Source organism: Helianthus annuus, chromosome 12 (genome assembly GCF_002127325.2).
Source record: "Helianthus annuus cultivar XRQ/B chromosome 12, HanXRQr2.0-SUNRISE, whole genome shotgun sequence".
In the NCBI taxonomy this organism is placed as follows: Eukaryota; Viridiplantae; Streptophyta; class Magnoliopsida; order Asterales; family Asteraceae; genus Helianthus; species Helianthus annuus.
Window position 1 is genome coordinate 132,582,957 of NC_035444.2, and position 17,295 is coordinate 132,600,251.

General features: G+C 38.2%; 2 protein-coding genes across 3 annotated transcripts; one reads left to right on the plus strand and one right to left on the minus strand.

Moving 5' to 3' along the window:
* The first annotated feature begins 7,257 nt into the window (after positions 1-7,257).
* LOC110895686 lies at positions 7,258-9,798 on the plus strand. Of its 2 annotated transcripts, none has more exons than XM_035981004.1 (3): positions 7,258-7,435; positions 9,205-9,364; positions 9,443-9,798. In XM_035981004.1, the coding sequence occupies exons 2-3, from the start codon at positions 9,312-9,314 to the stop codon at positions 9,654-9,656; spliced, it is 267 nt and encodes an 88-aa protein (XP_035836897.1). In that variant the 5' UTR covers positions 7,258-7,435; positions 9,205-9,311; the 3' UTR covers positions 9,657-9,798. The 2 variants fall into 2 exon arrangements, with proteins under 2 accessions (XP_035836897.1, XP_021998702.1); XM_022143010.2 differs by having other exon boundaries at positions 7,260-7,435; positions 9,244-9,364.
* Positions 9,799-9,895: 97 nt separating this feature from the next.
* LOC110893350 (putative clathrin assembly protein At1g25240) lies at positions 9,896-11,331 on the minus strand. Its single transcript, XM_022140460.2, has one exon. It carries the CDS (start codon positions 11,077-11,079, stop codon positions 9,991-9,993), a length of 1,089 nt encoding a protein of 362 aa, XP_021996152.1. The 5' UTR covers positions 11,080-11,331; the 3' UTR covers positions 9,896-9,990.
* Between the last annotated feature and the right edge of the window lie 5,964 nt (positions 11,332-17,295).

Below are 17,295 nucleotides of genomic sequence, written 5' to 3' on the forward strand. Positions count from 1 at the left end.
CCTGCTACATTGGTTTTCATTAGCTTGGCCCGCAGAGTCCACCAGGATTTCTGTGCACTACAAGTCGTTATTACGTGGGCCCCCGTAATAATAAATTGTCTTGCATAGTTACCCCAAATTTTCTCTTGTCCAAGCAGATGATCAATCAAGGAGTAACAGCAGGTGCATTGGCATGAACAGGGTCATGCTCCAATGCGGTGTTAGGAGCAACGCCTGGCTCAGGGGCCATGGCTGGCTCCGGATCAACAAATTCCATCTCAAAATCAGCTGGATTAACCATCACAGGGGGTTACAGGATCCTCCAAGGGCTGGTCTAAGTGTATGAACTCAAGGTCATGGTCTGGATCAACACCAGGTGGAAGAACAAGATCACCCTCAATACTGTGATCAAACTCAAGCTGTGTGCGGGAACCGGTGCAGCTGATGATGCCGTATCAGGGTCGGCGTCGAGTGAATGGTGCTGCACTCCCTATATATGCGAAAATGCGGATGTCAGAAATTCAAATGAGTCTGGGACAGGGGAATGGGCATAAGTTTCCCCTGCAGGAGCGTCCGCAAGCAGTAGGTTAATTCCAGCAGCAATAGGGCCTCGCCCTCAAATGGGTCCTCTTTCTAGTAGATCGTTATCGTCGTCAGAGGCCACGTCAGGGGGGCATATCAACAATAGGGTAAGCGGCAAGGGGCACAGGAACAGGGATCACCGCGAAGGGTAAATTCCCAACAAGATGGCCATCAGTAGGCTCTACTACGACATTCAGGCGGCGCAAAAAGGGCTGAGAGTCGTCATCGTCTGTGCCGGTAGTATCGGGAACATACACCTCGTGCTCCGATGAAACTATGTCGTCTAATACTATGGCCATGGGATTCGTAGTGTCCATCTTTCTAGTACATGATGAAGGCATGCCGTGTGTAACACAAACACACATACGTATAATAATCAATCATATATTCATATAAACATGTGAGTCAACAATAAAAAAATCAAATAATTCTCCTAGTCCCACTAGCCTCCCAGTCTCCTAGACTGACATTCCTAGTCCCACTAGCCAAATTCCTCCCAGTCCCTAAGACTGCTCTATCATCCACCTCGACCTCTTAGATCGAGCCTCGGCCTCCAAGACTGAGCCTAAAACAACAAACATCTACCTCGATCTCTAAGATCGAGCCTCGGCCTCCAAGACCGAGCCTCAGCCTCCAAGACTGAGCCTAACATAAATAACATCTACCTCGATCTCTAAGATCGAGCCTCGGCCTCCAAGACCGAGCCTCAGTCTTCAGGACTGAGCCTAATAATGAATAAATGAAATGTGCTCAACATTTGTTTGTAAAAACGTTTTGGATCTGGTCTTAAGTGGTATGCAGAAAATGTTTTCGTGAGAGCCCTAGTGATCATAGTCTAGACTCGAGAAGGAATCCTAGTTCGCTATGATCAGAGCTCTGATACCAAGCTGTCACACCCTGGCTTTGCGGAAGCGTGGTTAATTTGGTGTGACTTCTTAATACCATAGCTTAATCATAACAAGCTATATGAATTGAAATATGCAAGATCATCCATTGATAATAAAAATATTAAACATTGTCTTAACGGGTTAACACCCAATAACCATAACTTGTCTAAACATTACAAACCCAAACATAACATAAACACGATTCAAGGACTGTGACTTGTCCAGGAAAGAGTCACATTCCCCGAACCCTGGATGACCTTGAGCCTAATGCAGCGGAAAACAAGCCATACCGCGCCAGATCGTTAGATTCCTGAAATACATGTAAGTTGAAAAATCAACAATAATGTTGAGCGAGTTCATGCGAAAGTGAGTATATAAACCTTTATCTTTATCAAAAACCTGGTATGTAGCAAATAAGGAAAAAGAGATCACCAATGGTTTGCAAGGCCATTGATATGTGTGAAGTGCAAGTAGGGATGACTCAAACCTAGCGGATTTATGCGTCGGGCACTAAGTCACCCCGAGGTCCGTTCAGCTGGACCTGGGGCTGGGCTCGCTACACCTAGATAGATCTACCGCTCCTGTCCCTCGGTCCTACTACGAGGATTAATGGCCTCAAGTTGCGCCTACCCACTCACATGATCTAAGTAGTAACCCTCTTTACGCTAACCATACCATGTATCAAGTATTCATAATCATAGTAACATGTATTTCACCCCCGCAGTTTAGAAAACTGAAAACAGTTAAGAGAAAAGGGGGACATGAACTCACAGTGAGTGCGTCACAATACCAAGTAATCCAAATATCCAACTGCTGCGCAACGACCTACATGTGCTAATTCTATTAGACGGATGGCCGTGCTTTAGCTTTATAGTTTACATTTTGGGAAACAGTTAGACAACCGTTTCTTGTATATATTTGGTAGTAAATCTCCTTCCCAAGGATGGGGGAATTAATACATGCGCGTTTATAATATTAAGTCTCACTTAATATATTTACTTCTCATTCCAAAATATAATTATTTTTCTCAAAAATAATATATTTTCTCTTTACATAATACTTTCCAAAATAATACGTTGACAAAAATACGCATTTATGAATATTTCCGTATAAAGCGTAAGTTACGTTTTGGCGGTTATGTGGTAATAGTAATTACCGTTGTAACTTATATGTTCGTCGTGTAGGCGTTGGTATTATTTTGGGTTCGACAAAGTTTGTAAATATTATTTTTACTCTAAAAATAATATTTATACATTTTCACAAAATAATCATAAACAGTGTTGTGAAAAATATATTTATCGAATAAATATTTATCACGTTTATTTTTGTGAAAACCCCACCTCCGAATATTTGTAAATAAAGTCATGGCGAAATATATTTGAAAATATGTCAAAAGTAGTCTAACACTTGTAAATAATTCTAAGTGTTAGATTTTAGAAAATTTCGCCAGAGTTTCCCCTGTAACTGGAGGTGGCCACGCCTTCAAGCGTATCATTTTCTTTTACAAAATCACTTCAACAATTTCCTTAATCAATCAATCAAATTCCGACACTCCAAACTAGTTTCAATACATCAAATTTGTAGACTAGTATGTAAAATCGCGTTGTTACACGAACTTGTAATTTTTCCGAAAGTCATAGTGTAGATCACCTTATTTTTAGTGGATCTATGTATAAAATAGTTTAGTCTTGTAAAAACCCCGTTTTTGGAACAAATCATTCTTTACAACTTCCCGACAACTTTTGTAAAAATTGTTATTTTGTCGGATCTTTCGTTTCACAAGTGTTTATACACTTGTAGTTTGTAAAAATCATATTTATTAACATGTCATCCAACTTTTATAAAACATGATTTTCTCGACACTTGGTTCTACGAATATACCACTTGTACATACGTAGATCGGCTCGTTTTAAATACTATTTTACAAGTCAAAATACTTTTACACAAGTTCATGTTTCTCGTGTGGTGGAGTTTCACCTTTTAACCCTTGTACCAATAGAAACAAGCGTATGTCAAGATTCATGATCTTAACAAAGTCGGGTTAAACGATGATAAGAGCCACCACATCGTAGATCGGGCCTCAATAATCAACATATTCAATTACTACATCTTTTACACAAGACATGACCTTTTATCCAACGATATTCGAGTTTTAGTAGACTTTATAGATTCAAAAGATGGGTTTCTGACTTTTAACCGTTAAAAATCATTTTAACCACTTTAGATACGAACAAGAGCGAGTTTTAAATGTTATACCTCTAGCTCGGGGCTAGGGAAGAATCTAGTCGAAAATGGCGTGGATAAAAGCAAATGAACGAGGTCCTTCAACTTCCGCTTGCTTCAAGCTTCCTCGTACGTGATCCTCGACACTTGTATAAGCTTGGAATGGCAAGACAAGAACCGAAAGATGGATGTGTGGGTGTGTGTAGTTTCGGCCGAGAATGGGGAGCAAGAGAGAGAGTAGAAAATGTTGGTGAAATGTGGATGACAAGTCTTGTGTGTTTAGTCTTGATTTTATAGACAAAAATTGGTTCATCGTCCAACGGATTTTTATGCTCTCTAGATATCCACAACCAACAATAAAATATTAAAAGGTTGTACTCCTAGTTCCACTAGGATGGAACCGGCCCAAAAGGGGGGGGGGGTATCCGGTTGGGTCTCGATTGTTCAGTTAGAGTTCAGTTACATTAAGTTGGTTACTTTTAGAGATTAACCCCGTTAGTTGCGTGACGCGTTATAAAGCGGGTGTTAGGGTAATCAGGGACCCTAACTGGCTCAGAAAAAGGCTAATAATATTTTTGGCAATATTTTTATGTTCCGGGTATAGTCCGGTTGTTCGGTTGGATAGTAATCCGTTAAAGTGCTTAAGTAATCCTTTAAGCGTCGTAAATAATATTTTTAGCGACACAATTTATTCTGCATAGTGTCAGGAATATTTCCCCATGTTTTGGCACTTTATTAATTAGCTAGAAGCTAGTATGTTGATAAAAGTGCTGTGTTTTGTGCTTAGAGTACGTTTTAGGCACATCCAAATCTCTATATCTTATTCCTAGAGACGCAATTATACAACCCTTGTATCCCTACACACACTATGGGTGTAGTAAAATATTTCTGGCTCATTCAGGCCTTTAGAGGCAGTGTCTGCCTGATGCTGGCTATATCAGCATGTTCAATAGGTTATCCGTTCAAATGCTACTGTGCTTTTGTGCATCATGTTTGTCACTAGAGTTCAGTAAGTAAATAATGTAGTGACGGAAAAATCAAAGTATGATGCAGATATGTACAAGTATCAACAATCAAGTAGCAGTTTATCAGAAATCTCAGTCAAGCACAGTAATTAGGCAACAATTAATAGTTAATTAAGTCGTACGGATACCTGGTTTAGTGAGGGTTGTCACATATGAACAGGACCTCTTTGAAGGTTCGACGGGTAGTCGTAGTAGCTTTCCGTTTCTCCCCTTGTGTCGCGCGTGTCTTGCACGCTTAGACGCCTGGTAGGGGGTGGCCTGTTTATTCTGCCTTGGAGATTTGGCGGTGGAGGCATCTGGCGCGCTCCTTGACTTGGGGGAGTTACTAAGGACGGTTCTGCCGTCAAAACTGCTTGTTGCGCAATCAGCGACTGGTATGCTGCATTGATAGTGGCGATGTTTTTGGCATACCATGAGGCTGGGGTTTCGCCTTCTGGTAAGCCCAATAACGCCGAAACATTCTGAGCTGGCGCTGTGTTCGAAGGTCCTTCTCCGTTGTTCCCTGGGGTGACCACTTGAGTGATGCGGGTGATGCTCCCGCGCGGGCCCCCAGTATTGGTTCCGTCGACCTCACCAATTTCTTCGATTTGTTGGGCTTGGAAGTTTTGGATTCCTTCACCCAACGCCGTGTTAGAGTTGGCTCCGAAGCCGAACTCTGGAATGGTTCCTTGACCAACCATAGTCGAAGGATGAAAAGATGTCAAAGGCTCAAATAAAAGAAGATGAGGGTGGTTATAGAAAAAACCGGTGGGCGCCAATGAAGAAACACTGAACTAATTAGGGAACTAATCGGTTTGGTTTATGTTTCTATCATAGTGGTTAATCTTCTTATGGATATTTGAGCTCCGACTTGATGGTTTGATCCTGCAAAACAGAACACCGTTACTCGTTAAGAGGGGAATGTGGGGATTTCCCTCTTAACCAGGCTCCGGCGTGAGAATAAGCAACTGCTTTGGGAATAATTAAGTGCTAAGAGTGAGAGTAGAGGGAATGGAATGTTTAACCTGTGGAATGAGGTTTCTATTTATAGCCGGAGAAGTGTAAGAGGTTATGGGCTGATGGGCCGGAGACGGACAACATAACGGATATGCTCTTTGTCTTGCTGGCGTCGACCGCTTAGTGGCTTCTAGACGTTCCTCGGTGCTGGCGCACCTTGATTGGAGCCACGTGTCATTGTTGTCGGCCTTGTTGTCCTTCTGCCATCAGCAGACAAGTGGAGATCGTGGGACAGTTGTCTCCGTCCTCTGATTGGTGCCACGTAGACGTCCCTGTGTACTTCTCGTCAGGCGATCGTGGCGCACGATTGACCAGAGCCTGCTGGACGCTCATTGGCTCCCTTTACTGCCACTTGTACCTTGTGTACCACTGTAGGTAGCCGTGCGCTTCCCTACTGTGTGGTTCTTGTTGGACGGCAAACTAACCCGCGCGCGGTTAGTATGCTCATTTGTTCCATTGTTTTATGCTAAGTGCTGATATCTGAGCCTCTTGTGGGCCGTGCCTCGCGCGGGATAGATCAGAACGTGGTGTAGGTCGCGCGAGGGTCTTATTAATAAGTTTACTGAAATAAGGAGTATGGTCTCACGCGCAACCTGAGCGGAGGTTTGCGCGGCTTTTTTGGGACCATACCCCTTCAATACTCTTATTTTTATTTTGTTTGTTTGTTTGAAATTAAGTCAGATTTACCTTAATATTACAGTAGACGGGTCTCATTCCTGATGCGCCCTTTTTAGCCATGCCTATCGTCTTGACATCCATTACATAACATTATATATATTGAGACTTTACAAACACAATGTTACAATTAGTCTATCTAAAAGCCCTCGCTTCTTGCGCCTAGGTGCATTTCTAGGCGAGACCCAATAAATGCGCCTCTAGTTTCTAGGCCCTCACTTCTTGAGGTTGACAACACCTGTGACAGTATTGATGGTTTATGAAGAACAATGAACATTTGAACCTTTACTGTTGTTGAACTTTTGGTTTTCCTGTTTGAACGTTTTGGTACTTTACTTTTAAGTTTGAACATTTTTTTTATTCAAGTTTTGGAACTACATTTGAATCTTGACTATTTTGGTACTAATTAGATTATATTAAATGTTATATAATAGCTTTTGTTTATTTTATTTGAAGAATAGTCTATTTTTCTAGTACATAATATGTTTTTAATTTTTTCAATTAAGCGCTCAGTCCCTCGGTTTTTTTGCGCCTTGCTTGTAGCTAGCGCTATTGATAACTACAAGGCTCTCTAATGATGACCATTCCAACTTCACTATGGGAGGCATCCATTAGATTTTCTGAATTTTCTATTCTCTGATAGATCTCCCAGTGAAACAAAAATTACAGAAAATCTAATGGATGCTTCCCCATAATGAAGTTGTTGTACCTTTTGCTGTTATAATCTACTAAGAATGATCATTATGAGATGGACTAATTGTTGTTATGTACGCCATGTTTGTTTGGGATTCCATTTAGAACCTTCTTATTAACTTTTCTAAAAAGTTAAGGAGAAATTTTGTAAATAACTTTTTAAAACTCTTTTATGACTTTTTGATCAATCAATTACAAAAATGCCTCTGTATTTTGCCCTTAAAAGAACTTTCACCCAGACAACACCACCATATACACAGGCCACTGCTGCATCTGTTCCTCCGCCGCAAAATTTGGGGGTTTGCCGTGATTTCCGAACTCCATAGGTTCCACCCACACAGCAACAACAGCCGTCGCTTGACCACCACCACCGCCGTAAGATCTCAACTATATTCAGCTACTTATTTGTCTGTAATTTGTTTTATTTCTGTGATTTGCAACATATGGATCTGTAACTATATGCTTTGAATTATTACTGCAACAATATAGTTTTTTCTTAATTTTATTAGTTCTTTCAACATTATAGTTTTTTCTTAATTTTATTAGATCTGTCAACAATATAGTTTTTTTCTATTAGATCTTTGTAATTCGAATATAAGTTATAAAATTGGTAGTGGGTTGCTTTCTATATTTTGTGATGATAGATTAGGAATAATGGATAAAGTTTGTGAATTTGTGACTACATAATAATGTAATTTTTGGATAATAGAATGTGATTTTAGATTAGGAATAATAGATACAGTTTGTGAATTTGTTTTAGCACTATATTGATTTTCCCTAATAAATATATTTAGTTATAAGGAAGGGAAGAGAAACAAAATAAGCAATTCCAAACACTTTTTAAAAATCAACTTATTAACTTATAAAAAATGTCCTTTTTGGTCATTGTACATGAACAAGCTAAGCCAAACACCTTTTAAAAAAACAACTTATTAACTTATTGGCTTTTCCCAACATATAAGCTAATCCAAACATTTTTTTAAAAACCCATTTTGGAAAAGTCATAAGTTAATAAGTCCTTTTGACAAAAAGTCCTTTTTAAGTTAAATAAGCAATCCCAAACACCCACTTAGACAACCCATAGTGGGGCAGTATTTGGGCGTGAGTTGCCTCAAAAACGCCCCGAAACGCACTGCCCCCGGGGGCGTTTTTCTTCAAAAAGTGGGTTGGGGCGTGCTAAATTAAACGCCGGATCAAGATTTTGTTGGCCAATCACAGCTTTCCTTCTTTTTGTTTGGCCAATACCTTTTTTTTATGTTTTTTTTTTAATTTAGTTCTTTACACCCCTTTTAACATAATGCCCCACAATGCCCACATCCCACTACACCCATTTTAGAAAAAAACGCCCCATAATGCCCCATTGCTGACTTTCCTTTACCACTACACATGGTCTTAGTGTGTTCATGATCCTTATGTCCACTTTTGTTGATTCTAAGAATGGGCATTATTAGAAAGATTAATTGTGTTATGTACTTAGTCTGTTCAGGCTATCCTACTAAGTAAAAGGAAATTAATTGCAAACCCAGATGTGTTTGGTGTAACTACGGTATTACAAACCCAGATATGTAATACTGACCTTGGGATAACAACAGGGCAATTGTGGTATTCAGATGTGTCTGGTGTTGGTTTGGTCTTTTTTGTCTCTTCTTGTCTACTATTTTTTATCTGCCAATCTTTACTTTCTTTTGGTTTACAACAGACCCATATTTGGAGTTAAATCTGATTCCGCATCTCAAGGTTCATAAAGACTGTCAAGACTTCTTTTTACAAACAAATAGGATTGAATTATTGCATTGTGTGATTAATGGGTTTTTTGCATGTATCATGTACGGTATAAAATATCGATTTTAATCTCTGAATGGTGTGGACCAGTGTTACACTTGGTGATTGATAATGATTTAGTTGTGGCATAAGATTATTTGCTATGGTCAAATGAGTTAAGTAACCATAGTAGGATATATAAGATAACTCTCTCAGTTTTTGTCATTCGGTCACTCTCTGTGCTACTTACTATATACACGTACGTACATTTGAGTGTGAAAGGGTGTTAAATCCCATGATAAAAATGAAGTACTTATTTGTTTGAAACTGTAAAAATCCATTTGCTTTAACTTAATATTTTCTTATGAACCTGCAAATATAAGGTAAGAATAAGAACAATTATCTTGAATGATATGCTGTAGACCGATCTGTGAGGTTTACAAGAAGAGGTTTGTTATTCTAAAGTTAATCACCTAACCTAACCTAACGAATGGCGGCAAGTCAAGAGGATGTGAAGCATATCGAGGACTGCTCTGTTGCCAAGTAAGTTCTTTTAACTTTTACGTCTTGCCTTGGTAAATGTAATCTAAAAACAAAAGAAAGAAACTTACTCATTTGCAGTGCGTTGGGCACATGGGTTTTCTCCGTAGCTGGTGCTTTGCTTGCTATACCAATAGGAATAAAGAGGAAATCACTTGCACCCCTCGTGTTTTTTGGGACTACAGGGACAATGGTCGATATAATTTTGGGAATTAGTGCCTGCGAGAGAGAACATGCTGAACGCCAATTGAAGATTCTTGAACAACAACAAACTTCTTCCGATGATGCATTTTGAGCCTTGTTCTCACGGTTATCGGTATTTTGTTCTACAACTTTGTGTAGTCGATAAAGTTTGATCTGTGATGACATCAAATTTGGTTTGAACATTCCAAGTCTTGGCGTAAAACAAATATAATTGTGTTCGATTTTGAGATTGATGCTTGTTTTTTAGGGGGCTGCCTTGGTCCGTCGAAGTCAATTGGTTCATTTGGCGGGCCGGTAATCAAACTAGTTTTAGAAATTTGTGAAGCATGCTTAGATTATGTTTCATAATGTTTTTATTCCATAATTGTTATCTAGGAGTTATTTACTAACAAACTGTGTAAGTTCTGTCATACATATGAGAACAATTAAAGGCTAATCAGATCTGGCAAAGTGGTGTTGTTCTTCACAGGAGGAGAAATCAGCGCGGGATTTGATTTCTTCTGCTCTTCAAAAACCTCCCAATCATCGGTAATTACGGTTTTCAAACTTGATATTGAATTGTTGGTTACAACTATAACCGATTTCACCTCTTCTTTTGGAAAATTTTCGATGCTCGGTTGCTTTAAATCTCCACTAATTATGTCTTTGAGTTCTTGAACAACCTCTTCTGGAATTTGCTCCATTTTGGGGCATTCGGAGGTGTTACCGACCCCGATATCCCTACAAAACTCAAAAAACATCGAGATTTCTTCGCCTTGAACTTTTGCTTTCTGCAGAATCGGCAAGGCAATTACAGCCTCGTTTTTTCCCACAGGGTAAATCTTCATGAGAAGGGTTCCAATCCCTATGCTAATTCGGCTATAGATATCGTAAATCTCAATCATGAGGCAGTCCATGGCTTCAAGAACAAGAACATTGACCGTTTGACTCGATTTCGGTTGGATCCTGAGCAATGAATCAAGCAAGCCTTGGAGTTTTTGTAACCAAATCAAATCTTGTATCATCAACATTCGTTTCTGCTCTTCGTTTGTTTCGTCTCCCGAAAAAGCCACCGAACGTTTCATCTGTTCTTGTGAATGGAGTGATATGAAGGTCGATTTCTGATCCAGAAAAGCATAATAAGCATGGATAAACACGTTTACATTTCCACGCTTTTCTTTAAGATTCAACAGATCAGACGGTAACTGTCCGATGTGTTGAATCCCGGGAACCTTACAACTAAAAACTCCATGCAAGAGCATGAGTCCCTTCAACACCACTGCCCAGTTGTGGGTCCTCTTCATCCTACGAAACAGGACCCACAACACACGATACAAACATTCGTCAGAAATCCTCACCCATGTGAAAACATGTTGAGTGGCGCGGTAATTGACGATGGATTCATCATGGGAGGTAGCCTTGATGACTGCGGTTTCTATACTCGGGTTGCGAAGCATAGACCGAGAAGTCAAATTGGCTCTGAGAAGACTTGTTCGGTCTTTTAGCGCGCCGGAAGCTCTCTTCCATAGTTTCATTTTGTTGGTTTTGATTTGAATTTTTGTTGGAATTTATTTATAACCACAGAGTGCCGGCCGGTTAGTTTGGTTGGTTGCAGTCAAAAGTTTGATCAGAAATGTGCGTGTTGTTTGGTCTAGAATGAAGTTGACTTTGACAACTGTGTCATTAGGGGTCGTACCGTAAGTTAAGGGTTTGAACGTTTCTTTCTTTCTTTCTTTCTTTTCTAAAATTATAAACTCTTTTGCAATTATTTAATTCAGTTTTGTTCTACCAACTTTGGACTTGAGCCTTGACCGTCTTACTATTATTTTCTTCAATTTTGATTCTTGAAGTAATATTAATTTGTAGTGCCATGTACACCTGTATATACATACTACTAAGAAACCCGCGGGATGCGATGAAAACAATAATTTACAGTACGGTAATCGTGTTTCCTGTTGATTTATTAATCATCTCATAATATTATTCTACGTTTATTAATTTTCTTATTCGTAGCATCGGTGTAGTGTATCTAAGTCATGAGCCTTACAATTCTTAATTAAATAATATGTAAGACCCTGTAAGCGTTTTGACCCAAAACGACGCAGCGGAAAGTGAACCGTAAAATTTCTTTCTTTTTTAAATATTTACTTGAGTAAACTTCCGTATTGCTCCCTGTGGTTTGGTCATTTTAACGGTTTTGCTCCAATAGTTTACAAATAGTCATTTTCCTCCCGGATTTTTCTAACTTATCTTCATTTTGCTCCCAGCCTCTAATTCCATCAGGGAGGAAACTGGCGACAAACTCAAAAGATTAGGGAGCAAACTGGCGACAAACTCGAAAGATCAGGGAGGAAAATGGCTATTTTTAAACTATTGGAGCAAAACCGTTAAAATGACCAAACCACAGGGAGCAAAACGGAAGTTTACTCTATTCTAACATACTTGAAAACCATTTAAACGATTCCTTTAAAATAATTGCATCATTCATCTTTAATTAATGTACCAAATATAACTTGTGAATACAAACTAAGTGACCACCCTTTCGTACAATCCATGTTCCATAACTCGATCTTTGCCCCCTTGTCCTTCGTGATAAATGGTAATGATCCGTGTAACCTGCGGTCACCATAAACAACCGACACATTAGTAAATGGTGACATTATACTTATATAATAAACACATAGCTAAATGTCCATATTGCATTATAACGACGCAAGATATCTTGTTCGATCATCCTTCCAAACTCATCCACTAGTTCCCGACATCAACTCACTTGGACCCAACGTTATCATACCTGCACTTTTCATTTCATTCTTAAAGATAACATGATTAGCAACGTGTACCTTTAAACATATTGAAAACCCACAACTTCACATACACACATTCTATTAATCTGCATTCATTAGATTGCATCACATACGTACACCTGCATATATCCAAGCACATACGTACGTTTCCCATACACACGTATACACCTATAAGTTCGTACTGCATACGCTTACTATGAATTCTTATTTATATACACACATACAATCACATCCATTTAATTTCTTTCAATCACATCCATTTAATTTCTTTCAAGCACCATACTTTGTTAGACATACCATTTTCCGTATATAAACATGCTTATGTACTAGTTCTGCCTATTCACACGTGTGTTATATCCAAGTATAATCATTCCTACGAGAATCACTCACACACATATGAAATCCACTATTTACACACACCAACATACGTGCTACATATTCGCGCAAGCTCCCATACGGGTTCCGTCCTTACTTCTACCCCGCAAAACTCTATCGTAGGCTTAGGGTACCTTTAGGAAGTTTAACGGGGCCTTGGAAACAAAGAAAAACAAGAAAAACATGAATTGACATTTTCCTAAGTCCCCAAATCATTCCTATTCTAATTCTCATTTTCCAACATCCAATTTTCACAACTTGGTTAATCACTTTTGTATTTGTGACCGGTTTGATTATTCTATATGATTTCAAACATAATTAACTACATATGATCAAATTCTGTCATTCTTACCTTCATACGACTACTACATTCTCATCCTTTTATGATTCCCAATAATAAGCATATCTAACTTCATTTAAATAAATTATTAAGTGAGTTCGGTAATCACTTACCTCAAGCATTTGTATTCGTGTTTGTTTCCTTGCCTCTTCTTGACCCGTAGTCTTCCGCGCTTGAGTCCATGCTAATGTGATTCGTATCCTTTCATGCTATCATATGCACAACATAGTTAGCATCCATATTCATTCATAATACTTTCATATCAAATCCTTAGTTACATTGATGTTTATTAGTCAATCATTAATATGCATAAGATATAAACCGATAATCACATTATTCAACATCAACGAATTCCAATACGTCATCATACATAAGACATAATCTAACTAACACATGTCGTATGATCCCCCAAATCTTACATTTGTGTCAAAATTCCTAACCATGCTATGTATACATTGTTGACTTTTAGAAAGTCAACCTTCTTAGCATATGACTTCCAACTTATGAACACACACTCATATCAATATGGTAGACCGTAATAACGTCATGCGCATTTCATAATCATGTTGTGTAGCACATACAACTACACGATCACCTAGTTATATGCACATATAAACACATAGTCGATTCTACACATACTAATACCTTCATAATCCTACAATCGACGTCTACATTGAAAGTTATCCAATTTAACATAATTCTACCATCTTTACTTGCTAGTAAGTCCACATATTTCATAATTAGTACTTGGGTTATTTACTAAAGGGAAAGTGTATCACCGTCGAATTCGCCATCACCGGTGATGGATTGGCTCTGATACATGGTGAGTTACGTCTGGGAAGATAAAGCAGGGTTGGGGTGAAATGCAGAGGAGAAAGGGGGAAGATCGAGTATATTGTATAAAATGGAGGGAAGAAGTGTATTGAGATTGTTGATTGCAACAGTGTTTCTCCCATCATCACCCCTTATCTTTTGTCAAGGAATGAACGGCGGCTGAAATGTGATTTGAAAACAATCAAGAGGTCCACCATAAACAAACAAACAAATTTACCAAAATCACCCTCACATTAAGTCACATGATAATATGACGTGGCATTCTATGATTGGTGCAAAGTGGTTCCTACGGTTCTCGCAACTCGGCTTGGTTCTCGATTGGACCGGATCCTATATATATATATATATATATATAGGTAAAGAGTATGGTACAAATACGGTTATCCTACATTATGTACGCTATATTATGAGCCGTACACGTGTCCTGATTGAGTTCGGTTTAAGAAGGTTAAATCAGACAATTAACCTATTCATCAGAGGGAAAATTCGTCTCTTCATTCATTCAGCGAGAAGTTCGTTACACTGATATCCCGGTAATTATTATTCAAATCAGTTTCAAATTTTCCATAATTCACAATTTGCAGTTTTCGTTCGTACGTGATAGGGTTTCATTCAATTTGTCTATTTTCGATGGATCCACAGAGTAGCACTGGACGAACAGAAGATGATTTTGAAGGAAATCGACCGATTGGTGATCATGCTCAATTATCTGCATATCAGAGAGTTTCAATTGAGGATGTTTTAAATCCGCGACCTGCAAATCCAATTCCAATTCCAGTTTCAAGTTCAAGTGCTGCAAACGAGATTTCTATTGGTAATTATGTTAATTCAGATATCTAAATTTGTTCGTATAATTGTTTTTTGTTTAAGCGTAGCATTGTTGTAGCTGTTTTTGTAGTTTGAATGTTGATGATACTTATGTATTGTTTTGAGAAGCAGCATGTATAACTTCGCATGTTTTTACTCATTACAATTCGCATTTGATTTTGTTTTTTTTGTAGTTTTGCATTTGATTACATAATAAATCGCATATGTAATTCAGATTAATCAATATCATCATTTCGCATGTATTTATCATCATTGCTCTTTTATGTGATCCAAAGCTTTGTCCCTGAAGCTTGATGGTGGTTCTTGAAGTAGCTTTTCCCATACTGCTTGATTATTCTTGATTTGTTCAAGGATTTTGCCCTGCACATCAAGAACCAGATGAGAAGAGTTGACATCAGTGCTTATTTCTGTCAACGTGCGAGTTGACAATAGCTCTTTGATTGCAATGTTTTTGATTTTTTCCATATCTTCAGATGCCATTTTTTTGTTTGTGTCTGTGTGTTTTGTGTGTGTTTTATTTGGTATTCTATGTCTTAATATGGAAGGTAGTTATCAAGGTTTTTTATATTAATATAGTAAATTTATTATATAGGTAGGGTGGTAAGTTCAGTAGTATTTATTGTAAAATTCATCATTACATGTCAAATTATAGTCACATCGTTAATAAATTAAGGTTTTTTATATAAAATAATATCATTTTTAGTTTTTATGATTGGTAGTTTTTTTTTTTTTTTGTATTTTTGTTACAAATTTTATTTTTTTTAAAGTTTTGGTTGCAGCCTTATGATGTCTGTCGTTAAGGAGATGCAAAAACCAACTAAACTATGTAGATAGGATAAGTCGGATATCGAACCAGAGGAGGATTGTGGAAAGTGTGTAATGTTAGCTATTTATTAATAACTATAAAAAAAAGTAAACTGATGATTGTTTGATTTGTGTGTTAACTAAATTATGAATTAAGAACCTGAGGTTTTAAACAATAGTAAAAAGAAAGGTACCTCCAGATTTCAGGTTTGCAAACAAGTTCAGTTATGTGTTTAATCAAAACATTCACATAGACATAAATGTATAACCTAATTAACCAATTGTGATAACCAACGACTAAGTACTCCGGTCAATACATAACGGAAGGTTATCGAATGATTATCAATTACAATTACAAACCCTAGCCCCATGTCAAATATATCCCAATTACTAGAACTCTCGGGAACTGAATGCTTAGAAATCAAGGTTTAAATAAATGTAATCAGTTACAATCAGTCAATTAAATCCATAGTGAAAAGCATCGAATGCTTAGATCACCAAGTTACAATGATTAAAAACACATAAAAGTACCTAATTACACAAACCCTCCATCCGAAGGAAACCATAAAAGTCTAGCCGTTCATGTGGTAGAACTGCGTGCCCCTCTTGTCTGCTTGCGTATCGAGTGATGATGATGTTCCTAAAAACAATTGATGCCCTCCACGTGATTGGGCCACTGCCGTCAAAATAGTCCAAGTCGGCCCAAATCTACGTCCAAGAAGTCCACAAGAGGTCCAATTATGTGCGTGTGTTTCTTTGTGCTTGTGATGTCTGACTTTTGTGTGGCGGCCTCTCAATATTAATTCTCCAAATCGTGGGCTCCCACTGTACAACCCAATATCTCTACAAGTCCAAATGTCGGCCCATTAATGATGATAGGTTTTATTAATTGAAATTAATAATTCTCCTCATGATGATGTCCACGTGAGTTGATGATGATTTTGATGTTGTTGTGTGTGACTTGTTAATGATGATGTTTTTGACTTCAATATGTTGCTTTTGACTGCACACGTGATGTTAGGCTGCCTCCCAATATTCGTGGGCCCCCCAATCTATATGCCAGCCGCCAAAAACAAATGCCCACATGTTATGATTTTCACTTTTCAATCATCTATGATGTGCCGCCATATTTTCAACCGTAAGCTACGGACTAAAACCGTATGCTACGGTTCTCATCTTCTGTCCACTTGTGCGTTTTCAGCCGTAGACTACGCATCAAGTACCGTAGCTTACGTTCCTTACATGCAGACTTCTTGTCTACTTAATTTCAACTTTCATCAAATAATAAACATCCCCCCTGAACTTCATCTCATCATGTTTCGCACATTTGAGTTATCTCCTGACCTGAATAATTCCCGTTTAGCATGATATCTCTCTAATAATCACCCGTGCTTGTCTCGTTTCATCACTAAACTCTCTAACTTCGCCGTATTACGCGTTTTACCTGTAAAACCACAAACATACGTAGTTAACATATTCCAGACACATTATCACTTAAACTACAAGAAGACACGTAAAATAAGCACGTTAACACTCGGGTTTCACACTCTCCATCACATCCCCACACTTAACATGGATTGTCCTCAAGCAACCATCACAAACATTACTCACCTTATTAACAAATCACCATTAAATTCCTTACCAAATTAACAATTTAAGGTCCCAAGTCATACCCGTCCCATAGACTGACACAATCGAGATTGACAATCTGACAATTAAGTGATACACATTTAAAACAGCTTAAGACTTGCCTAACTAAAACT

Excerpts from the sequence above, each read along its gene's own strand:
- LOC110895686 (XM_035981004.1), top strand. The coding sequence starts at position 9,312 with ATGGCGGCAAGTCAAGAGGATGTGAAGCATATCGAGGACTGCTCTGTT. Across the intron at positions 9,365-9,442 it reads GAGGACTGCTCTGTTGCCAA|TGCGTTGGGCACATGGGTTT; the intron begins GTAAGTTCTTTT and ends ACTCATTTGCAG.
- LOC110893350 (XM_022140460.2), bottom strand. The coding sequence starts at position 11,079 with ATGAAACTATGGAAGAGAGCTTCCGGCGCGCTAAAAGACCGAACAAGT.